This window comes from Capra hircus, chromosome 16 (assembly GCF_001704415.2).
Source record: "Capra hircus breed San Clemente chromosome 16, ASM170441v1, whole genome shotgun sequence".
NCBI classification, from domain to species: Eukaryota; Metazoa; Chordata; class Mammalia; order Artiodactyla; family Bovidae; genus Capra; species Capra hircus.
In genome coordinates, this window is record NC_030823.1 from 39315184 (window position 1) to 39340897 (window position 25714).

The 25714-nt window shown below is 40.7% G+C and overlaps 1 protein-coding gene across 2 annotated transcripts; it reads right to left on the reverse strand.

The window, feature by feature from the left end:
- On the reverse strand, positions 2604 to 24792 carry TNFSF4 (tumor necrosis factor superfamily member 4). 2 transcript variants are annotated; one of them, XM_005690658.2, is made up of 3 exons: positions 24509 to 24792; positions 6640 to 6688; positions 2604 to 4891 (listed from the first exon to the last, which is right to left on the reverse strand). In XM_005690658.2, the coding sequence occupies exons 1-3, from the start codon at positions 24656 to 24658 to the stop codon at positions 4542 to 4544; spliced, it is 549 nt and encodes a 182-aa protein (XP_005690715.1). In that variant the 5' UTR covers positions 24659 to 24792; the 3' UTR covers positions 2604 to 4541. The 2 variants fall into 2 exon arrangements, with proteins under 2 accessions (XP_005690715.1, XP_017915806.1); XM_018060317.1 differs by lacking the exon at positions 24509 to 24792 and adding an exon at positions 22717 to 23078.

A 25714-nucleotide genomic window follows, 5' to 3' on the forward strand; every position in this document is an offset into this window, starting at 1 on the left:
TCTATCTTCTCCTTTCCTCTTCTCCAATCTAAACTCTGCAAAGCTCTTTCACTTGCTTGAGTGATCTCTCCATCTCTAAACCAGATAAATTTCATTATTCATTTGGCACTCACTTTCTGTCTTGTGGATGTGACTTTTGTAAATTAATAATTATTAAGTATTGAGACCAACTATGTTCCAGGCAATATACTAGATACTCTAATACTCAAAATAACTCAAGAGGTATGTGTTAACATCCCTTCTTTATTGATAAAGAAAGTGAAGATTCAAAGAGGTTTAAAAAAAATACTTGCCAAAGTCAGCCAGCTAGTAAATGGCAGAGTGAGGATTTAAAACTAGGCTCCAAACATCACAAGCTTTCCACCATGGCATTCTGCTTCATTTTGTCCATTGATTTCATTCATTTATTGAAACAGAGAATATCATTCTCTTAATCCAATGAGAACTCACGGAGACATGTAGGCCTGGTGAGAGGTCACTGCAAAAGGAGAAGCCAAAGACCACAAGCTCGTGGGTGGGGGCTGGGAAAAAGAGTAAAATAGGATGACACTGGGGCTTCTGGCTTCAGTGTTGATTACGATGCCTTTAAACAACACCATGAATCAGGAAGAGGAGTGGGTTTGGTGAAGGAGAGGACATTCTTTTGTGAGCATCCTGAGTAAAGCACTCGTTACTTCCACATGGAGCTGCCCAGAGGCAGGGAAGCAGCGGCTAAAAGCAATGGTTTTTGGTGTCAACCAGCCTTGGTCTTGAATCTGAGCTCTACCACTTCTTAGCTGCATGTCTTGGGACAAATTAGTTTACCTCTGAGGGTTTGTTTCTCATATGTAAAACAGGAATAATACCTACCACAAACAGCTGTTAGAAAGATAGAATTAAATTCATATAACTAGCAGAAAGCTGATGTATAGCACAGGGAGGCCAGTCTGGTGCTCTGTGATGACCTGAGGGGTGGCATGGGGGGAGAGGAAGGCTCCAGAGGGAGGGATATATATATTGTTATAACCGATATACGTTGAAGTACAGCAGAGACCATCACAGTATTGTAAAACAATTTTCCTCCAATAAAAAAAAATTCATATAAAATGGCTAATATGTCTGGCATATACATACTCATTATATGTTATTACAGTTATACATTATTATAATTATACAGATGATTAAAGTAAGTGTGACCCTGGAGTGGGTGTCATTGGTGTAGGAGCAGTGGTTGAAGGCATAAGAATCAATGAATCAGGCAAGTCTATGAAGCAGAGATCACAACTCAAATGCCCCATGGCCAGCAAGCGAGTGAAGTGAGTTGGTATAAGCACATTTGCACACAGTGTGAACTGGGGGGACTCTATAGAGAAACGGAGAGCGCATAGTTTCTCTAAAGAGGGAGGCCGCTACTCAGACTGAGATGATTTCTGGCATGTCAAAATTGGGCCCGGCGTCACCAGATCTTCTGTTTTGCATTGTTTTATCATAACAAGTCAAAAATTTCCCAGTGTTTAAGTGCTGGTGACTAAATCCAAACTTAATAAGTAAACTGAACACATACATAAGCTAGATTGTGGCTTGTCAGCTGCCAGATTGTGATCCCCCCAGTGGAGAGAAAGAGGGGGAGGATGGAGCTCCACAGAGCATTATCACAAAAGAGATAGGCAGAGAAAGAGGAGGGGTAAAAGGAGATCAGACAAGCAGAGAACAGAGATGGAAAGAGTGGCCCAGAAAGAGGTGACTTCAAAGAAAGTCAAGGGAGAGGCGCATTCAGGAAGGAGAGGAGCTAACACCATCGCAGGTGGCACAGGGATCACTGCGACCAGACCGTTGCACACAAACTCATTAAGAGCTGGGACCTCTGCTTAGGAATGCAGATGTAATGACTGTGAAGGAGAGGGGGTGTAATACTCAAGGAGATTATCCCAGACTTAGAAACAAGACTAGTAGTACTGAGGGAAAGGACAACCGTGAATAGAATTCTATTTGAATCCACCTCTAGAACCAGGAAGAGGAGCCCTGAGAACTTATGGTGAATATATTTTCAAAAGCAAAGGTGGAGTCTGGCAGCTCAACCATCCCTTGGATATAATTCCAATGGCTGGAATTGGAGGCAGATAGGAAACCAGAAAGTTTGCCCTGTCCTCCCCTATTTGGGGAATTAGCTGATCAGAACACGGAAAGGAAGAGAAAAAGATAAATAAAAACTCTCAACACTCTAACCAGTAGTGAATTCTAAGATCTTTTATTTGTTTCCATGTAAATATCAATATTATTATTAGCTATATTATTAATATTAATATTAACACTCTCTGAGAGCCAGGAGAGCACTAAATACAAAACTATGATTTAAAATAGGGGACCTGCCCGATATGCTTAAGAACAAATTATGATTTGAATCAAGACTGGAATCCTTTCAGTCATTCCCTAAACAGAAAGTCACTAAATAACAACTGGCAACTGTTCTCAAAGGAATCAGGGCCTCCCCGATGGCTCAGCGGGCAAAGAATCCGCCTGCAATGCAGGAGACACAAGAGACATCGGTTTGATTGTGGGTTGGGAAGATTCCCTGGAGAATGAAATGGCAACCCATTTCAGTATTCTTGCCTTGAATATTCCATGAACAGAAGAGCCTGGCGGGCTACAGCCCATGGGGCGGCAAACAGTCAGACACGACAGCACGCATGCATGCTCACAGAAATCACCAGAAACACTGAGGGAAAATACTAGGTTGTCCAGAAAGAAAAAAATTGCTCCACACATTAAAAGAGATTATACATTCTGACTCACAGTGACCAGTACATAGGTATTTACTATGTACATTCACATTTAGCTTTATGAGCATAAGATTCTAAAATGATCATTCATTTTAGAGACAAGAGAAAAAAGCAGGATCCCAAAATGGGAAATTAGTTGTCCAGGGTCCCGTGGCCAGTTAGCGACAGAGTCAAAATTAGAATTCCTATCTCCTGACTTTTCATTTACACAAAACTCAACTGTTTTCAGAGAAAGGTTAATTATCCCTTTGATTGAATGATTTAAATGGGATACATGTACTTTGATGGGTGGAAGCTGGCAGAAGTGTCCCTGTGTCGCTGAAGGAGGCCAGCATGGGAGGAGCAGGCCATGTGTACCTAAAAGGAGGGGGCAGCTGTGAGGAGAGGCCATAACACAAAAGACAGCCAGCTCACAAAACAATTAAGCTTTGGCCTGGAACACATATGTCCAGAAGAAATGCAGTCAGAATTCTAAACTTAGAAAACATGTTATTTTCTTAAATATTATCTACAGTGAACATGTACTTATTAGCAACCACTCTGAATAACTTTGACTTTGCAGAACACAGTCAATAACAAACAAGTACACACATACACACACACACACACACACACACACATTTAAATCCTCTAAAGTAGTCAAGACACATATCATAGAATATCTTGCTCAGAACAATTCATGTCAGGGACCTCCCTGGCAGTCCAGTGGTTAGGACTTGGCACTTTCACTGCTGTGGGCCTGGGTTCAGTTCCTGGTTGGGGAACTAAGATCCTATGAGCCATGCAGCGCAGCCCAAGGGTGGGGGGACAATTCACCTAAAGCACTTTTTTGAAACTAGCAAGGTGGTACCTGAGCACAAGATGTGGGGCTGAGTATGTATCTCAGCATTAGGCATGTGTTGCACTGCTTCTCTGTGGCAAACAATGTGATTTTCTCCCCAGACTATTCAAATGTCCACTGACTTATCCTGAGTGGTCCAGTTTCACGGCACTCCAGTGTGATAAAGATAACCCTCACAATAAATTATCTCACTCTCTCAGCTTTCCTTAAATCACTGATTAGGTTTTTCAAGCATCACACCCCCAAGATGGTTCTTTGAAGGGAAATTTCTATCAAGATCATTTGGAGGCTGGGAGAGCGAAATGGATAAATCAAGGGGGAAAAAAAAAGCCCAGAGTGGAGTATTGCGTAGCCAGCTATCTTCATCAAGTCCTGACAGCTGTTCATGACGTGATTTTCCTTTTGGATTCCTCCACATGAGACAGAGATTGGGGCACTATGCCGACTACAACAAATTTCACCCTGGAGAGGCACCTCTGCCTGCGAGCAGTCAGTCCACCGGTTTTGGCAGATTCAAAACCCCTCTCCCTGGTCTTCTTCATTTTGACAATGTCAGATGACAAATGGTAGTCAAGTGTCTTTTTCAATAATGAAAGTTTATTACGATAATTTCCTGACCAATAGGAACACCTTGAGGAAGAGGCAGCTTTCTTCTCACTCTGGCGGAGGTGCCTAGCAGGCTTGAGGCAATCTTGAGGGATGAGGAGGGCTAGGTGATTTAGAAGATACAGGATAAATACATAAAGTTAATTGGTATGTAAAAATAAGTTTTAAATATCCCTGAGTGGGGGTGGGAGTGATCTGCTTCTGGTCACATCTCACTTGGTCAAATATGAGGGCTGAGCTGGGACAACGCCTCCACTCCCAAGGAAGAATGTGTCCTGTCCACCCCCAGCGTGGCCTTCATGCTGGTTCCTGGCTTGGGTGCAGCCATCAGGTCCTCAGTAGACACAGAATCCACCGGGATTTTGATGAATAAGAATCAACTCCCCACCATTCACCTGGATGTCTTCACAGGAGGCATTCTGAGTGGTCACATTCAGGTAGACTTTGTCCTTGAAACGCAGATAGGCCACTGTGACAGAGTCAACAATTTTGACCATGTTCAGGGAGAAGAGAGGTTCCCGACCTTTCCGGTACAGAAGCCTGAGGCTGAGCTTCTGGGAGAAGTAGCCCTTCAGAGAGATGAGATAAAACCCATCACAGGTGATGATGATTGAGTTGTTCTGCACCTTCATGGTTCCGTCCGCGTCTGGGGATGTGATGATGAAACCATTCTCATTTTCACACTCTAAGGAGGGAAGGGTAAAAAAAAAAAAAAAAAGACTCCTTAGCTCAGCATTAAGCAACAACCGTCCAATATGTCTAGAAACATATGAAGAGAAAGTGATAGGGACATATTTTGAAAAGAATAAAAGTAACAGAAGACTATGTTTCTACATGAAGGTTGGAATCTACTTTCCCTGTGGAATGGAAGAGGCAAAGCTAGTATTAGTAGCCGAGAGAGTTTCAGAGGGGGCTGGGATTCAACAGTGGAGAGATTACAGCAACCGGCAGTTGTCACAACACACCTGTGGCAGGAAATGGAGTCTCAAGGTTTCCCTGATTTTTTCAATCCCTCCCATCAGGAGGGATTGGCAACTTCAGTGCTGCCTTCTTTGTTCAATGGATTGATTAGGGCAAAAGGTGGTGGAAGTGCCTTTTGCCTGGATCCTGCACACCCCGTCCACACGAAGTAATTGCTTTTAACTCTTTATCCTCTCTCCAGGCTTCCCTGGTGGCTCAGATAGTAAAGAATCTGCCTGCAACACAGGAGACCCAGGTTTGATCCCTCGGTTGGGAAGATCCTCTGGAGAAGGGAATGGCTACCCACTCCAGTATTCTTTCCTGGAGAATTCCATGGACAGAAGACCCTGATGGGCTACAGTCCATTGGGTTGCAAAGAGTTGGACACAACAAAGCGGATAACACTTTCACTTTTCTTTTATTCTTCTCTCCATGTCACCATGACATGAAAATTCTTCACATGCCCTGGCAACTAGACTTCCCAACAACATGTATTACTGGCCTTCGTCAACAATCACTTAAGCTTAGTTATGCTTCAATACTAAGTAAAGCTTAGTCTGTGGGTTCAGGTTCTGATATAAGAGCTCAAGAACATAGACTTATTTCTCCCTTCTCCCTTCTACCTTTTTATTGTCAATTTTTACTGGAAGGTGCCTTGGGAATAGTGCTTGCCACAGGAAAAAGAAAAAGAAGAGTAGTAGAACACAGAATAACTTTAACAGCTTTGTGTGGGGCCATTTCAAGCATAAATCAAAACCTAAATGTCTTCTATTTCCATGGCAGCCTCAGTATCACCCGGAATGGTCAAGTAACGACACTTCAAACTCTCCACTCTGGCCCATGTCCCTTGATGATAGGAGACAGTAAGTTCCCACTGCTGGGCACAATTCAGTAATTCTTGCTCTGAATCAAGTCCATGGGAAATACTTCGAATTGAAAACGAGGATCACTTATAGAAGGCAAGATATACTTTTTCCTTTGGTTCAAGAGGACTTAATAAATGAATATCCATACAGAAACCACTGGTGGTTGTCCTAGTGTTAATCTTGGATCCAAATAATGCTCTCTTGTTAAAGATATCACATTGCCTTTAAGTCCCCCAACTCTCATTAAGGTAAAATTTTGTCCTGTAATACAATTACTGGGGAATGATATATCTTACAGCCAGACAGACTTGTAAGAAGCCTTCATTTTCTTACCTAAAAAAAAGTGAGAGTAGTTTCTACTCAAAGGGTTCCTGGGAGGATTAAGTGAGGAATATAATGTAATCAGTATAGTGACAAGCACTTATCTGTTAACTAATTACTCCCCTTTTCTTCTTTGACCTTAATGAAAATAATATGCAGGCCCCAACAATTTCAGGATTTAATGTTTCCCTAAGAAAATGGAGAGATCTTATGTTCTAGGGGAAATTAAGAAGGTGGAGAGATTATTTTAAAACTATGAACCAATTAAACTTTTGACAATACTTACTGGTAAACCGTACTCTGATACTCTGGATTGGAGGGTACTGAGATGGCACCTAAAGGAAGAAAAAGGATATATTTTTAGGGGAAAAAATGAACAAGTAGAATTGATAAGTCACATCCATCCTATGAAGCAGAAATGCATCAGGTAAAGGGACCGACTTGAGAAGAGACTTGCCTTTTCCTGCGTGAGTTAGACGCAGCCTTCCGCCTGCCCCATTCAGCCTTCCACCTGCCCCATTGCTTTTCTGTAACGTCTCATAAGGTAAGTTAGGAGTCTGCTGCTCTTTCATGCAAGCATCTAAGTAAGATCTGTCCTCACTTGCCAAACTCTTCCTTGGTATATTAGTTTGGCTCCCTGAGCCCCAATTTCCCATTTTAGAAAATAGAGCACTTAAAAGTTATCTGGTTAAGAAACCCATTCAGTCATAGAGATTCTTCACGGACAAAGTTGTGACCAGACAATCCTGCATGGCCACAGACTCCCAGAATGGACGGGGAGTGAAGTCTGGGAGCCTCCTGGCTGCTCACTTTTTCACTGTAAAACAGGATTAAGAGTGTCCTACCTTCAGGGCCCACAGGCAATAAAAACTCTTCAAACCCTTCAGAGATGAGTAGATCTGTGGGTAAATTTTTTAAATGTTGGGTCTTTCTCTACTCTTTAGTCGTGTGTAAAACCTAACTTGAACTCAAAAGCAAGAAAGAAGTAAAGCAACAAAGAAAGAAAAGTTAATAGATAAAACACCTATGGAAATTTGGTGGTTAAAAGAACAAAGAAGTTCAATATGGGGCAAACTCCAAAATATATTAAGTGAAAAAAGCCAAAGCAAAGGGGAGAATCACATATAAAGTACATTTCCATTTGAGTTCAAAGAAAAAAAAAGAATTTTTGTGTGGGCACAGAATTTATCTAGAAGAATAAAGCACTGCCTCTGAGAAAGGAACTGGAAGCCTGAGGACAGGAGTGGGAAGCACATTTATTTTCCATGGCTTACTTCCTTGTATTTTTTAAATTTTACATTACCTACTAAGAAGGGAAATAGAAACTAACAAACAAACAGAGAAACCTACCACCTATTGTGCCTGCGGAGAACAACAGCTCCTCCCACCAGGTTATTTTTGGCAAGATGTCCGGATCAAGGGTCTGGGGAGGAATTTGTTTTCATACTCTGGGGTGTGGAGTCCCTGCTTCCCACTTTTATGGCACACTCATAGCAGCAGTCAAACGGACTCACTGGGGCCTGCCCACGCGGATGAAGAATCCCCTACTTCCCTTGTACGTAAAGTCACAAGCCTCACCAAGCTGAAACCAACAGGCGGTGTAGGAAGAAGGGAGAGCCTTGCTGAGCCCTGTCAGTAGCTGGGCCCCTAGAGCGATATTAGTCAGTGGTGAGCACACAGAGAGGTGCTGACTCGGGACGACCTGACACTCTTTGGCTCTCTCCCCTCTGTGGACTGTTTGTGAGGCTAGACTAGTGTCCTTCACGCTTAAAGCGATGTTCTAGAAGGCCTCTCAAAAGGTACATTACCCAAACACCATAATTCCCTGGGTAAATGAATGCTCCCGCTGCTCTCCCGGCAGGCTGGTCGCTTGGCCACCTTGTTGAAGTCAGAAGCAGCCTGGGCAGCTGCCCAAAGAGCACAGGGCTCAGCATGCAGCTACCTGGTCCTAACGCCAGCCAGGCAAGTACTTAGGCAAGTTGCATAACTTCTCTGGGCGTCAGTTTTTTCCATCTTTAGAAACTCCTCAAAGATCAGTGACATCCCTTTCAGCACTGTTTATGATTTAAATTTTAAAAGTTGCAACCCTACACCAATTTCAATGAAAGAGAGAAACAGGAAGCCTCTTCATCCCAAATTTACGTCAAACTCTCTAACTTGAAAGTCCTCATGATCTGATTATTTGACTGACTGTGTAAACTTTCCATAATGTTCCTCCAAAACAATGACATTTCCCAATGTTCTGAAATACTGTGATGAAGAAGTCAGAGCGGTAATGATCAAAAAGACATTCTGAGACCAAGATGCTGACAGGCAGCAAGGAAAGCACACAGGACTTCCTCTTTTAGGTAGATTAACTCAACTCCAGGCTTCCTTTCCTCTTGAAGGTTACCCAGCATTAGAAATTCACATTTTCTCATCTTCCTAGCATCAACACCACCAGGCCTTGGCCATTTTGTGAAATAAAATGGTTCTTTCTCTTGCTCCATGACCATCCACAACCTCGCCCTTCATCCTCCAAACCTGATTACTTCATGTTGACTAGCCCACTGCCCAGAAACACCCCCACAGTGCCAAATTCAAGGCCTTCTATGGCCTGGTGCCAACCTCCTTGTCAAGCATTACTGCTACCCATATCCTTTCTGTGCTTTATGCTCAAATCAACTATTTCCTCTAATCCTTTAAATACAGCCTGGTAGGACAAAACAAGAGGGCGCAGGCTTGGGAATAAGATTTTGCTCAAATTGTGACTTCTCTAGTTCTGTTGAATTTGGATGTTATATACCACATCTGAGCTTTAGCTTTCATGTCTGTGAAAATAAGGTATATTACTATTACAATGCTCAAGGAGATGACTGTAAAGCTCAAATAAGTTAACATACGTGAAAATACTCAGGAGTTTGACTGGCACGTGGTAAGCATTAAAAAAACACTTGCTTCCTTTGTTCTCTCCACCAAGAATGTCCCTTCATCTATGTCTACCCATCAAAATATAAACTTCAAGGCCTAAATCAAATCCCTGGCTTCTGTTCTCCCATAGCAAGTACTTAAAAATTACTCTATTCACATGGATGTTTATAATAGCTTTGTTTCTTATTGTTAAAACTTGTCAAGGAAAAGCAATCAAGATATCCCGCTGTAGGCTGAATGGATAAATAGACTGTGATACATCCAAACAATGGGGTAACACTCAGAGTTAAAAAGAAATGAGCTTTCAAGCCATGGAAAGACATGGACACACTTTAAATGTATATTACTAAGTAAAAGAAGACAATCTGAAGAGACTACATAATGTATGGTTTCAAATGTGTGACGTTTTGGAAAAGGCAGAACTACAGAGACAGTTAAAGAGCAGTGGTTGCCAGGGGTGAGGAAGGAGGGAGAGATGAATAGGTGAAGTATAGAAGATTTTTAGAGTAGTGAAACTATTCTGCACTATACTCTAATGGTGGGTACATGTTATTGTTCATTTGTTAAAATCCATAAAATGTACAATACCAAGAGTGAACACTGATGTAAGAAAAAAAAAAATTACTGATTTTCATTCTACCACCAATGGATACACGTCTCCTCTCCACTACAAGACTACCTAGCTGTGTGCTCTTGGGAAAATGTCATTACCTTGCTGACTTTTAGCTTCTCCATCTATAAAATGGAAAGAGTAAACCCTGTATCTCAGAAGGTTTTCGTGAATGAGATCATGTACGTAAATTTTTAGCACCTGACCTGGAACACTGTAAGGAGCTGATAAATGTCAGCTATTATTCTTGGATGCTCATGGGAGACAAGATCCATGTCATGTTCTTAATTTAGCCTATATAACACTAATTTAGCTTTACATATGACTACAGAATGAGAGAACTAATTAAAAACAAAGGAAGTCCAACCAAATCCCTAAAATATCAGCTCTCTGTAGCCCAGAAGAACACCACAAAATGATTCTGGCTTTATAAGAAAAATTACCAGGAAAAAAATCAGAAAATATTAATTTTACCCACAGGCATAATTTTATATATATATATATGTGTATATCAAGAAAATAAAAATCCTCATATCTTCACCAAATAATAGAAAAAAATGGACTATATCAAAGATCCCCAAGGACTTTCATGTAAGGACAAGCTACAAAGTCTGAAGAGCTCATACTATCTTCAAAGGGGACTAGAAATTCTTGTAAGTCAGTACACCAGGATCAAAGTACAGTCCTGAAGTTTCAATGAGATGGCCTCAGAAGCATGAGTATAAAAGAAGTCATCTTCCAACTGAACACTGTATTCTATAGATGAAGAAAATGAGACCCACAGAAGTAAAGGGATTCAACTCCAGCCCCCTGGAATCCAGAAGAAATTTCATTGTTTCACACAACAACAACAGTTTTTCTTCTCCTCATGCAAATTTCAAGTGGAGAGAAATTTCTTTGAAGATTTTACTAATAGTCCATTCCTTGTGTCCGTTTAGTGCCAAGTTGGAGGAAGGAAGGTGTGATCATACACAGCAGATTGGCAGGGTGATGGTCTCATGATGACCTCATCATGGGAATGCAAAGGGATAGCCAAAGGTTTAGGCTTCTCTCCTGGGCTTGGGGGCTGTCATAAATAGAGCCAAGAACACAGAGTCCTCAGAGGCAGCTGATACATGGGCTACCTGACCAACTGACTGAGTAATGCGTATGCCCTGTCTAGGAGCTGCTGATGATGCAGTAAAGGTCAGCTGGTCCACCATCATACATTACATGGTGCACCATCATACATTACATCCACCATGTACATTAGAGTCACCTCGGAAATCTATAAAAATGCGTAGATTGCCAGTTAAAGATTGCCATAAAGATTCCATTTCAAAAGGTCTAGATGGACACAGTAATCTCATTTCTACAAACACCCAAGGTTCAAGGTTTGAGAATTACTACACTCTACTGTGAACTCCTGAAGGCCCAAATCCAGAAAATATATCTTCAACCATTCCCTTGGCAAAAATCATGCCTATCCTAAAGCTGGTGCTCAACTATCAGTATTATTTAATAGTTGATTGAATAGATTATATGATTGTCATATTATTGGTGATTTGAAACACCATTGATCATTACCTACTATTTGGCAGGTATTACATTCAACTCTAAGAACACAAAGGGAAAGAATACACAGTCCTTAGTTTTGACAAACTTGTATGTCAACTGGGGAGATAATTCCTCCACATAAAATCAATGGCAAGGAGCAATAGGCAATTTATGCCACAAGGTTCCAGAGAACAGAAAAAAAACAACTGCAGACTTTGGCAGCTCAAGGAGGAAAGACGTGGGCTTAGGCCTTGAAAGAGAAAGAAGACCCAGAGAATCCAAAGGCACTGCCTAGAGGAAGGGTCTAGAAATTAGACCATTTTTTGGTGTATTCAAGAAAAACAATAAAAACTTACTTAGAACTTAAAACATGCCATGCACTGCATTACTCTTTCTGAAATTCATTGCCTTGTTTGCTTTCAAAATAATACTATTAAGTAGAAATAATATTCATGTCTTATAGATAGAAAGAAATGAGAATCAGTGTTGTTAAGAACTTGCTCAGGAATAAACAGGTATTCACTTGAGTTTGACTGAACCTCAAGTTCATGATAACATCCTTTCTCTTTATCCTATTCTATCTTAAGAGTAAAAAACCCCATGAAAACATTTTTCTGAGGGTTCAAGATTAATTTATTTTTAATTTTCAATACTAAACAAGATTAAAAGATTAGGTTTTCGATAGTTGTCAAAATACTCAGCTATATCTCAAAATATCTAAACATTCTCCAGAAAAGAGCTCTTCAGTCAACTCTCCAAGATTGTTTGTATAGTTCAGGTTGGCAAAGCCATTAGCTGGACTCTAATTAGATGCAACTGTCCTGGCAAGGGGCAGCAGGACAAATAAAGTAGGCAGCAAGTAGGTGATGCAAAGAAGAGTCAGAATAATGTCCTGTCCTGACCTCTCTCAGTACCTGAAACGCTGAACTATCTGAGAACAAAGATGGAAAATGTCTGATATACAGCATTTATCCAGCCGCCTATACCATGTTCCCCAAAAGGTGCTGCTTGCTTCATGAGCTCATCTCTAGAATGTGTGAATTTCTTATTCTGACTCACTGGGATGTGGCATGAGGCTGCCAACCTTATACTCATGTGGCATTTGTCCTGGAGGGGGTGTATCTGTGGCAGGAGGGAATGATACTCATCAAATGTGAAACCAGGAAGTGGGCTCTGCATTCACTATGTGGGCCTTGCCCTTCCTCACTTGCTATCAGTCAAGATCCCAGGTCAGAGTGGGATGAGATGTGAGTCAGTGGAGGACAGTGCAGAAACAGGTATGCAGTGGGAATCGTGGTTCAGCATGCAACCTTCGCAGGGATGTGAATGTCTCCTCCCCAACAACGGGCTTCACGTCAATCAGAGAAGACCTGAGAGATTATGAAAGCAAAGTCTTATAGGCTCTGAGGGTGTTTCTGAATGAGCCTCCGAAGACGAAGATGGAATTTTCCATATTTACCCATTACAGTGGGTTGGGAAGGCAGACTCTTCTCCTGGTGGATTTAGTGTATACTTGATGGAAACTCCCTTACAAAGAGATGGGCCCCGACTTCTGATCAGGAAAGTTCAGAATCCAACTCAGAGAAAGGAATAGAAATGAACAAAAACTGATTATTTGGCCAATCTTCCATAATCAGGAAAGTTTATCCTCAAAGTGATATTTCTTAGACATGAAGATGTGTGACTTTGAAAATCACGTTGAATAAAGAGTCTATTAAGATGAAAGAACACAAAGAAAAGCCATTTTAACTGTCATTCTAGACTTTCTTTTTCTCTATCACCACCCTTCACCATGGCTGCCAACACCTTTTTGCTGTAATCCCTCTTTTTAAATTCTTACTATACTCTCTACTACACAGCCCATGTGATATTCTAATATAGTTCCCTCTCTCTAACCACTTCCACTTTTCTTGTCAAATTTATTTAGTAATGGCTAGCCTCTACTTACTGACCCTCTCCTCTCTATCTCAGAGAAGAGGAACTATGGTTTCACTGTCCCAAACACTTAGCAATTAATGGATCCCTAAGAGGAGTATCAAGTACTCAGAAAAACAACCAAATGAACCAAAAGCATCCATGTGACATGAACAAACCTTTAAAATTTTGTGATTTGCAATTCTTTATATCCTCAAGGGGAAGATTTTCTTTTATCTGGGTTTCCCTTTCCACATTTGCTGGCAAATTCCTCAAGTACACTAACAGAGGGGTCTGCCAAAACATTTCTAAGAACTCCCATAGAATAGTGAATATAACAAAAAAAGAAACAGACTCGCGAATATAGAGAACAAAGAGTGGTTACCAGTGAGAGGAGAGGGAAGTGGGGACTGTAAAGCACAAACTACCATGTGTAAAATAAGCTACAAGCATGTACTGTACAACACAAGGAATAAAACCAACATTTTATAATAACAATTAGTGAAATACAATCTTTAAAAATTGTGAATCACTATTATACACCTGGAAAAAACTTACATAATCTTGTACATGAACAATACCCCAATTTTGAAAAATTAAATTGAAAAAAAGAAACAACTCCCTTCCTCACCTTGGGAATCAGGTAATTTTCAAAATATCCTCGTCTTTACCTTGGTGGCTCAGCGGTAAAGAATCCACCTCCAATGCAGGAGACCTAGGTTGGATCCCTGGGTCAAGAAGATCCCCTGGAAGAAGGCATGGCAACCCACTCTAATACTCTCACCTAGAGAATCCCATGGACAGAGGAGCCTGGCAGGCTGCAGTCCATAGGGCTGCACAGAGTCAGACACGACTGAAGTGACTCAGCAGCAGCAGCAGCAAAGCAACTGGAAAAGCTGGCTTACAAGGTACCCACTGAATTATCATAAATCTTACAATGCCTTAAACATAATGGCATTTATAAATAAATGGTTACTGAGTCCCTTAGACTGTGCCCTGACACTTGCTCTATGCTATGCATAGTCACTCAGTCATGTCCAACTCTTTGCAACCCCATGAACTGTACCCCATCAGGCTCCTCTGTCCATGGAGATTCTCCAGGCAAGAATACTGGAGTGGGTTGCCATGCCCTCCTCCAGGGGACACTAGCCAACACCATATGTGGCTCGAGGCTTTTATTAAACTGCCCCATTCATCCTTGAGTACAAAGGGGATAGCACAATTATTATGATCAGTATCTTTCTATCCATAGTTACTCATTCCCCATCTTATTGGCCATATAAAAGAGTAGGCACTGTTGCCTTGGAAAGGCAACCTAGTAGACATGGACCAGGCATTGGGCTGGGAATAGAACACTCAGGTCTGGTCGTAAGCCAGACAAGTCCTTTCCTTTCTCAGTTTTGAATTTCCTCATTTTTATGTCCTCATTTCTTAACTCTCAATTAAGATGGTTGAATAAGCAGAGAGAAATGGGGACTATCTAAGGACTTTTTCAATACCAGAGATTAGGAAAATCAGAACATTCAAAAGAGAAAACCCAAATTATTGGTGGATAAGAAGATCCTTTGAACCAAAGATTTTTTCAACACAATAATACACGATAATAAATCCCTCAGCTGTAACAAAAGAACAGGTTTTCTCCCCAAGTGGCTCCCTCTGATAGTTAATGAAGAATCATGAGTATCTTTTGTGTTGTTTATGCAATGAGGCTCTTAGCCTCATTTGCAGTAAGGCTAAATAATCCTCAAGCTACATTATAGTGTGAACTAAGACTGGTGACTGGTAAAATTCATCACAGAACAGCAGTGAAACGGTGATCGTGCTGGTGGTAACAATAATGATAATGACACTTTAAACTAAAGCCTTCCTGTTAAATAATGGAAGAGAAATGAAGCACCTGATGCAAAAATTAAAGTATGCTTGCTTTATAATCCAAATCGAGAAACTAGCTATTGAAGCTAGCCCTCTGTGAAATTCTTACTGAAGAGCTGTATTCAACTAGGTTACCCAGTACTATCAAGCCAGGGAACACTAAGGATTGCTGGGAGCCCTCAGGAGCTAGGAAGAGGCACAGAAGGATCCTGGAGGATTCTTCCCTATGGCCTTCAGATGGAGCAGGGTACTGCTAACACGCTGACTTTGAATACCTATCCTCCAAAACTGCGAAAGGTTACATTTCTTTTAAGCTACCAAATTTGCGGTGCCACCCTGGTTGAAAAGATATTTGCATATAGTGTGAAATCACACTTACAACATTGAAATAATTCTTCGAATCAGTCTGACAGAACTAGAAAGCTCCATGGAGATTATATAGTCTAATCTCCTTATTGTCTAAAAAAAAGTACAGCTTGGAGTGAATAAATGACTGAGCCAATGCCCCAGTCCAAGTCCCCTTTCTCTTCTATGAATGAATCATACATGGCAATGATTTATCAAAATAACCTATAAGGTATTACACATTTGCTAAAGCTTCATTGACTGTGTTATTTGAATTTGTGGCAGAAGATTCAGATTCTTTTTTTAAAAGAATCTTTCTTCCTTTTATTCCAGGTTATAAATCTTCCCCCAGTTTTTCTACATAAGCAATTAATGTCAGGAAAGGAAAAAAATTTTAAAACATCCAGGTAAAATGCTTACAGCTTAGAGCCGCAGAGTCTTGGCCAGGTGTAATGGAAAGAGACAGGACTAGAATTTAAACCTAGTCCTGATTTATAACCAGACCTTCCTATATTGACCTAGACAAGTCTCTATGCCTCAGATTTCCTCATTGTAAAAGTGCCTACAAAGATCTGTCACCATCCAAGATCATAGTGAAGAAGTAAGGACAACGTAGGGACAAGATCACAAAACCAGAGATGGTATTGCAAGTAGCACCATGAGTGATGCCTGTCAACCTCTCCCTAAAAAGAGCTGAGTTTCCAGTCTTCATCAAACCACATTCAGGGCCAGATTAAGATTTTTCAGGCCTTGGAAATTAAAAACATTAACCACTCAGCACATCGCTAACTCAAAATACACTTTACATTACTGAGCAGTAAAACATGTCTTTTACAACTTATTTTATAACCCAGTAAAGATTTTATAATTGCCCTTGGTGACTATTTGGATGCTTATAATTTTTGCAACATTAATTATCATTTTCATTTTGATCTTAGGTTCTGTAGGCTCGTGCTATGTGACCTACAGGACAGCCCAGCCGGAGGGTATATCATTTACACTCATCCCCCCAGATCCCCACCTATATAACATCCTGGGAGTGAAGCTTTCTATCCGTAGCCCTTATTCAATGGAAGAACTAAAGTTTGGGTCTACTTGCTGCTCTTTCTGTCAGAGTGTGTTCTTAACTAGCATTTTCAATATTATCAAAGCGAGACAAATTTATACAAATTAATAACACATCAAACTTGCATTTTAGAATGAAAGATTTGCTGAGAAGAAAAAATATATATAATTATGCCCCTCTTAGCTCCAACATTTCTAGTATTGTGAACCAGACCACTCTTCTAAGTATAAGTTTCTGCCTTATTTGGCAACCAAGTTATTAGAGAATTGGATGAACTACATTAATGTAAGGGGAAATGGAACCCATCTGGGCCATGTCTTCCAAGTGCGTCATTTTAGATTTCTGAACCACTTTCAGACACTAACCTGATAATATTTTATATGCTCACAAATTCTCCCCTTCATTTTTCCTTTGCTAATACAGCCATGGCATCTTAATTAGACATCTAAATTCAAATAAGCTAAAATTATTTCAAGGGGTTTTTCTTAATCTTAAAAATTACAGTAGGAAAGCCAAATTCATGAAGTTAAGGTTGACCTTACCTATGATAACGCTTTCTGAGGTTTGAGTTATGGCATTGCATGTGTGCTACAAGGTAAACATTTTAGTGTGTGGTATGCTTATCGAAGCACGTTTATAAATATAATAACTTTAACATTTACAAAGCTCTGTAACAGATTTGTTCCTCACAATAATCAAATTCCAGTTTTGGAGATGATTAAATTGATACTCAGGGAATTTCAGGGAATTTACCCAGAGTCACAAAGCTAAAACACTCGACTGAATCTTCTAGTTCCTGATCCAATGTATTCTCTCCTATACCTCAATGACTTCCCTAAAATTTTGAGAAGATATATTGCATTTTTATATAAAAATTGTTTTAATTCCTTCATTTAGCTACAAACAAAACACACAAGCCATAAGATATTGGGGAATCCAATTTCATCCAGTACTACCCTATATTTTATCTGTGACTATGAGAAATAACCTTTCTACTTTGCGATTCAGCTGCTATCCTTTCATTTCCTAAATAGGAATAACAACACTGTACCTGCCTCCTGAGAAATCTGTATGCAGGTCAAGAAACAACAGTTAGAACTGGATGTGGAAAAACAGACTGGTTCCAAATCGGGAAAGGAGTACGTCAAGGTTGTATATTGTCACCCTGCTTATTTAACTTACATGCAGAGTATATCATGAGAAATGCTGGACTGGATGAAGCACAAGCTGGAATCAAGATTGCCAGTAGAAATATCAATAACCTCAGATATGCAGATGACACCACCCTTATGGCAGAAAGCAAAGAAGAACTAAAGAGCCTCTTGATGAAAGTGAAAGAGGAGAGTGAAAAAGTTGGCTTAAACTCAATATCCAGAAAATGAAGATCACGGCACCTGGTCCCATTACTTCATGGCAAATAGATGGGAAAACAATGAAAACAGTGACAAATTTTAACTTTGGGGGCTCCAAAATCACTGCAGATGGTGACTGTAGCCATGAAATTAAGACTCCTTGGAAGAAAAGTTATAACCAATCTAGACAGCATATTAAAAAGCAGAGACATTACTTTGCCAACAAAGGCCCATCTAGTCAAATCTATGGTTTTTCCAGTAGTCATGTATGGATGTGAGAGTTGGACTATAAAGAAAGCTGAGTGCCAAAGAATTGATGCTTTTGAACTGTGGTGTTGGAAGAGACTCTTGAGAGTCCCTTGGACTGCAAGGAGATCAAACCAGTCCATCCTAAAGGAAATCAGTCCTGAATATTCATTGGAAGCTGATGCTAAAGCTGAAACTCAGGGAATTTCAGGGAATTTACCCAGAGTCACAAAGCTAAAACACTCGACTGAATCTTCTAGTTCCTGATCCAATGTATTCTCTCCTATACCTCAATGACTTCCCTAAAATTTTGAGAAGATATATTGCATTTTTATATAAAAATTGTGTTAATTCCTTCATTAGCTACAAACAAAACACGCAAGCCATAAGATATTGGGTTTGGCCACCTGATGCGAATAACTGACTTATTTGAAAAGACCCTGGTGCTGGGAAAGACTGAAGGCAGGAGGAGAAGGGGATGACAGAGGATGAGATGGTTGGATGGCATCACCGACTCAATGGACATGAGTTTGAGTAAACTCCGGGAGTTGGTGATGGACAGAGAAGCCTGGAGTGCTGCAGTCCATGGGGTCACAAAGAGTCGGACACGACTGAGCGACTGAACTGAACTGAACACTGTACATGGCTCCCTCAACCTAAATGGTCCCAGAAGATTAACATTCATTAGCCATGAATGCAAAATTCCTGAAGTGGGTGGGAACCTGCAGGTTCTCTGAGAGTGAGGAATACAGAAATAATTTCTATTAAAAGAAACAGAATTGGAAGGGCAAGGTGGTCAGCCATTAGGCAAGGCTAGCTAGCAGCTAGGAGCTGAAGTCAGAGGAATAGGGAGGTTATATTCCAAGCTCTATACCAAAAGCCTCTCTGCTCACTTTACATCTCTCCTCTGAGTGTGTGCATTTGTTTCTATTCATGTGTATATACTTGACATTTTCCAGCATGATTCCTGTCCAAACAATCTCTGCCCTATTTTCAGTACTTGGGTCAGAACCTATATCTAAATTTTTCTTGTATAAAATATCACTGCATAAACAGTGAATAATATTATGTGCTCCTGATATTGTTCATCCTCTTTCACATGGATGAGCACTTGGCCTCTTGAGAAAAGTGTTCTAATCTTAACTCCTCAGGAAAAAAAAAGAGTGGGTTCTCTTTAAAAGTTAAAGAACTGTCAGTTTTACTGTGGTGCCCCCTAGCGCTAAGTGAGATGAGACACATTTTCTGTATTTGCCAGCATGTAGACCATGTAAGGCAATGGCACCCCACTCCAGTACTCTTGCCTGGAAAATCCCATGGATGGAGGAGCCTGGTAGGCTTCAGTCCATAGGATTGGGAAGAGTCGGACACGACTGAGTGACTTCACTTTCACTTTTCATTTTCATGCATTGGAGAAGGAAATGGCAACCCACTCCAGTGTTCTTGCCTGGAGAATCCCAGGGACAGGGGAGCCTGGTGGGCTGCCGTCTATGGCATTGCACAGAGTTGGACACGACTGAAGCGACTTAGCAGCAGATCATGTAAGCGGAGAAGGCACTGGCGACCCACTCCAGTACTCTTGCCTGGCAAATCCCATGGACGGAGGAGCCTGGTAGGCTGCGGTCCATGGGGTCGCTAAGAGTCAGACACAACTGAGCAACTTTACTTTCACTTTTCACTTTCATGCATTGGAGAAGGAAATGGCAACCCACTCTAGTGTTCTTGCCTGGAGAATCCCAGGGACAGGGGAGCCTGGAGGGCTGCCGTCTATGGGGTCGCACAGAGTCGGACACGGCTGAAGTGACTTAGCAGCAGCAGCAGCGGCAGCAGCAGACCATGAAAGAGAAGTGAAATCTGGAGAAGCAACAACTTGGGTAATTTTTCCTGTATTTTCTTTTGTTCAGAATGGAATGAAGTTTGTTCCCTTAGCACACGTCACAAGACCTTTTGTGTCCTGTCTCCACCTAGATTTTCAACTTCATCTTCAACTACTTTCTCCAACGAACACTCACCTCCAACCATTCTGAACAACTTGCCTTTTTACCTAGAAAGCCTTCTGCCCCTACCCAGCCACCATCATTCCTCTTGACTATTTTAAGAATTTCTACTATTTTTTAAGACTTTTTGATGCGGATCATCTTTTGTCTCTATTGAATTTATTACAAAATTGCTTTTGCTTTATGTTTTGGTTTTTTGGCCCCAAGGTATGTGGGATCCTAGCTCCCAACCAGGGATCAAACCTGCACCCCCTACAGTGGGAGGCAGTCGTAACCACCGGACCACCAGAGAAGTCCCTCTACTCCTAATATCAGCTGAAGCATCACCTCCTTCTCCTGCTTCTATCCTCCCTCAGTTTCTGTTTTCCTATCTGCGAGTGGACTGTGTCTAATGTCTATTCAACCTAACAAGTCTATGCATTTTCAGTAGTATCTCCTTTAAGAGCCTCAAAATACTTAATGACAAATCAGTTCAATACTTCAGGTGTTTCTTTTTAATTCCCATAAAATTGCCATTCCCTCCTCCAGGGGGATTTTCCCAACCCAGGGATTGAACCTGGATCTCCTGTATTGTATTTACGCAGATTCTTTACCACCTCAACCATCAGGGAAGTCCATAAAATTGCTTCAGTTGAGTTCAGTCGCTTAGTCGTGTCTGACTCTTTGCAACACTGTGGACTACATCGTGGCAGGTTTCTGAGGCCCAAGAATCCTGGAGTGGGTAGCCTATCTCTTCTCCAGGGGATCTTCCCAACCCAGGAACTGAACCAGGGTCTCCCGCATTGCAGGCAGATTCTTTACCAACTGAGCGATCAGGGAAGCCCATAAAATTGCTTATAAAATGCAAATTCAATTGCACTGAAAATTATTTATTTCCATGTCTATCATTAAAAATCTTAAAAACTTGTTAAAATCACATGGGCACACATCTAATTTGACCTAAAATCTGAGACGAAAATTTTTAAGCAAAAATGCCTCTTATTCTTCCTAAAGGATATAAAGTCCAAGTTATAGTCTGAAACTTCACCAAGAAACTGAATTCTAACTCTGGCCATTGAGGATATAGAACTGGTCAGCTCAATGACCTCCCCTTCTGTGTTCTCCAGGAATAAATGCAGTAAGAATATAAACCATTAACTGTGGGTGGGATTTGCTGATAAATAATCACTAAAAGCACATCTTTCAAGGGCTCTGATACAGATCTTGGAAGAGCCCAGCTTCAATAGCTCTGAGATACATGGGTATAATTTACAAAAGCTTCTCACCTTATACATCAGCTTTTTTCTGCCATCATTCCAAGCTGAAGTTACAGGGAAGCCTGGAAGCCTGATACTTCAAGCGGCAGCCCCAATAATTGTATTGGTTTTTGTGACTCAATTTTGTAACCTGCATCATGGATATTATTCTACAGTGTCTATTTCTTTCCCCTTTCTAAATAAGGTATTTTGCTAACCCAGAATAAGTTATTTAGAAACGTGCATAGTATATGAATAAATACAGATTACATGTATATGTACAAATCTGATTTCCCCCAGTCCCTTCTTAAGAACCAGGGTATTCATAAGCTTAGGCACAAAAATCTGTTCACTTAGATTTGTATTTCTCAGATCCTCATACACATTTTATGAGTATAAACTACATATTCACAGGATATTGACCTGGAAGAGATATTTCTGACCATTTGATCCAACTGCCTCAAGTTTCAGATGAGAAAATCAGTGTCCAAAGAGGGAAGTGAATTACATAAGGAGTGGGTAAGGTCTTTTTATGTGCCATCTCAAAAACAAAAACTTCTGCTTTTCACGTAGTAAAACTTAACCAAGTGGTAAGAAAACAAAGATTACTAAATAAACTTGATTGAAAGGAAGGCTGACTGCCAAATGGAGTTTAACAGTTACATATCTATATTTTTTTCACAGAGTCATCCACACAGGAAAATTTTTATGAAGTTAAAAATTAAATCTAAGAAATAAGGAAAAATCATGATTATTCCCCAAATATCTTTCTCCTACAATAAAAGAGATCCAATTTAACTAGGTAAATGATGAGTATTTCAGCTCTATAGATCATTGTAATACGATGTCTTATAAAAGTAGAGCTTTGCTAGGCATCCCCACCTACCTATCCTTCAACCAAAATCCCAAACAATCTTACCCATAAATTTAGAAAAGCTCTTAGTCTATGCTCATTCTTCAGCAGTTACTTTATACTCTTTTCTCTCAGTCTCTCTCCTCTACACACTGCTGCCACCATGACTGATCAAGTTCTGGGAAAAACACACACGACCTCTCTAAGCTATCCTTTCCCTTAACAAAGTGTATGAGATTACAATTAAGGACACATCGTGCTGCCTTGGGTCCCATTAATAGTGTAAGAAATTGTGTTAGCTAAAACAGTCTAGTGAGAAATAAGAAAATAATTAATGTCAAATGAACAATTTCAAATATCTGAGCCACAGAAAATTTTGTATCTAGAGTATATAAGAACACATTTTTTTGAGCAAACAGCTCTAACGTACCTCTTCCATCTTTGCTTCCATTTCTGTGCCAGGACCAGAGAAAGCTAATTCTCTCCCAAAGATCAGCTCACCGTGAATTCTAGTATCCTGGAGGCGAGCATTCAGCTGCCCTTCCACGTTCTAGCACAGAATTGCTGGCTGACTTGCTAGAAAGAATCTCTCTCCTCTGCCTCCCCTGGGTATTGATATTCCAGGGTGGTCCCTGCCACCAGCTAGCTACACATCTGTATCTGTTTCATGTTTTGCTCTCTCCCATCCTCTGAGCCCTAGTGCAATTAACTGTTGAGGCTTGACTGGGGCCATCTGTTCTGTTTTGTTTTGTTTTTTAATCATCCCACAGTGCAAGGAAATATGTAACACTGCGGTTGTTTCAAAAAGCAGTCGTTTCAAAAAGCAGTCTCAGGGCTCCCGGACCTGGTGAATAAACTCAGCTGTTCTATTTTGGGTTACTCTCTTTGTTTTCTTCTCGGAAGAGCCTAATTCCGGTCTTTGTCTTGGGCATCCTGCCATGGACACTTTGCTCCTCCCCCGACACCCTCTCCCCAAAATCACCTACTCTAATTTCACCCAAAGGGTTCTGCGCAGAGAAGGAAATGTGTGGCGTGATAAAGACAGTACGGGTGTGCTGGGGTGCTCACTGGTCTGCAGACTTGAGCATGACACTAGTACCCTTTGGGAATTTGGAGACACGAGCACCCTCTGCGGGACAGTGATCACAACCGCACCCTCATTAGACTGCAGGCACCGAAACCCGTTTCCTGTAGACAGAGACATGCCCAGGCATCCTCTAGAACTCTGCTCATCTTATCCTGATCTAATTTGAGGTACCCAGTCTGTGACCTGGCCATCAGAAATGAAAGTTCTCATTGTCTGACCTTTACCAGTGATTTTTCTAACCAAGAGCAACCACCAGGCAAACAGGAATTATCAGACTAGCCCCAACAAGGGAACACGGGGCCACTACACATTTATTTTCTTTTTCAGTGGAATCTCCTGCAGTCAACAACATCCTCAAAGAGCTAAATAATGTTTCTATATATGAACAACTATGAAAAAAATAATAATTTAAACAGGACCAGAATAAAGAGATGGAAAAATGGAAAGAATTTCTTCATTGGGGGGGGATACTAAAATGATGATCTTCCACTACATAATGTATTGGACAAAGTGATGTCAGCAAGCTGTGATTGGTAGAGAAAGACTGTGAAAAACAATGTCTGATCAAGTTGTTGGGATAAACGTTCAGCCATGTGCACATACAGACATGAACACATATATCTCTGCTCTTAAATATATATAGGTTAGCTATTTAAAAGAACTTAATATTGATACCTTCAGCATTCTTCAGAAAGCATATCTCCTTGAGTCTATGGGGTTTATGAATACAATGAGAAAGTATAATAATGTAAAAAGGAAATAAAAACTTTATTATTTCCTTTTTACATTGATTCCTTGATCAGTTGCTTACTAGCAGAACAGATAAACCAAGCAGGTATGTCAGGGACTCAAAGCTTCAAAGTGACAGTTCACAAAAGAACACCAGGATTTTTGTGTTGTAAAGAAAAAGATTAATCCAGAAGCAGTGCCCCTGCCCTATCCTCCACTGTGCCTCACCACGGCCACTGCTGAAAAAAAGGAAGGAAAAGAGAGACACGAGGGTGCTTGACCACATTTTACAATCGCTGAGCAGAAAAGGGAAAACAATTTTGGTGTCAGACTATTTCCAAGTGACCATTTGGAGCTGCCATCAGCCTGAGCTGGAGGAAAGGACATGTTGGTTGGTGCATCTTACCTGAGCATAGAAGTGCAGACAGATGTAGGTGAGACACAGGAGAAGCCCCAGCCCCTGAATTATGGAGGCCACCAGCAATAGCTTGTTCCTCAAGAATCTCCGGCCTGGTGCATTTCCCACATTCTCGTCCAGGGGCTGGACCCCTTCCATCTTCACAATCTGGATGCAGGGACGATGAAAACTGACAGGGGGAAACCTGAGAGAGAACTGACTTCTTCCCCAAAAAGAAGGAGATGAAGCCAACACAAGGTGTATCAATTAGAAGATACACAGAGGTCCCAGGACCAGAGATAAGAGGCGATTGAAAGAGCAGAGAGGACTCTCTCAGTTTTAATGCTTCAGCTTTTGCAGGCAGGCGGGGGAACTTCTTTGTGACTAATCTGAATTTCCCCTTTACTTTCTTTCTTTTTTTTTCTCTGGGCTAACAGGGAGTTGTTTTTGTGGCATTCCAGTTCTGATTTGAGTGACTGTGAAAAGACAGTCATAAAAGTGTGCTATTTTCTTAATTTCTCATTGCACCAGTAACCAAATTGTGGGTCACTTGATAAAGATAAAAATCATCATCCGTTGATCTAGAAGCTCACCTATCTCTTCCCCAAGCTATCTTAAATCATAGAAGAAATTTGAGGAAAATGCTAGCTTAAGTTCTTGCCTGAACTTCATTGGGTAACTAAGCATAGAATCCATTCTACAGATTCAGGAAAAAAAGGCACACAAAGACCATCCTTGAAGTGAAAAAAAGAAAAAGAAAAGATGAAGATAGGATGGCAAATTATGCAGAATAAAGGAGTGCAATCCTCTAGTTTTAGTCCAAGGTATTATAATACATAAACTAGTATATACTGAGCATATACAATGTGTCAGGCACTGTGCTAAACAGTCTTACTATCTTTTTCTCATTTAATCTTTGAGGCAAATTCAGTAAATACTTATATGACTAATTTTAAGCATAGCAGGAAAGAAGCAGAAGACTATCCTGACTTTTTCCCCTCTTCTCTACTTTACATTTTCTCCATACATAAATTTTTGCATGAATGAAAAAATGAATAGCTTCAAATAAGCTTTGCAGGTTGTATATTTCTTTGAGGTCAGGGGTAGACTTAGAATTTGGAAAGTAAGAGTATCCTACCAGTAAGCATTACTTACCCTTTACCACTGAAATGAATGATAAAATGAAATAAATGATGAAATTATTGATAATGGCAA

Excerpts from the sequence above, each read along its gene's own strand:
- TNFSF4 (XM_005690658.2), bottom strand. The coding sequence starts at position 24,658 with ATGGAAGGGGTCCAGCCCCTGGACGAGAATGTGGGAAATGCACCAGGC. Across the intron at positions 6,689-24,508 it reads GTCTGCACTTCTATGCTCAG|GTGCCATCTCAGTACCCTCC; the intron begins GTAAGATGCACC and ends TTCTTCCTTTAG. Across the intron at positions 4,892-6,639 it reads TATCAGAGTACGGTTTACCA|AGTGTGAAAATGAGAATGGT; the intron begins GTAAGTATTGTC and ends TTCCCTCCTTAG.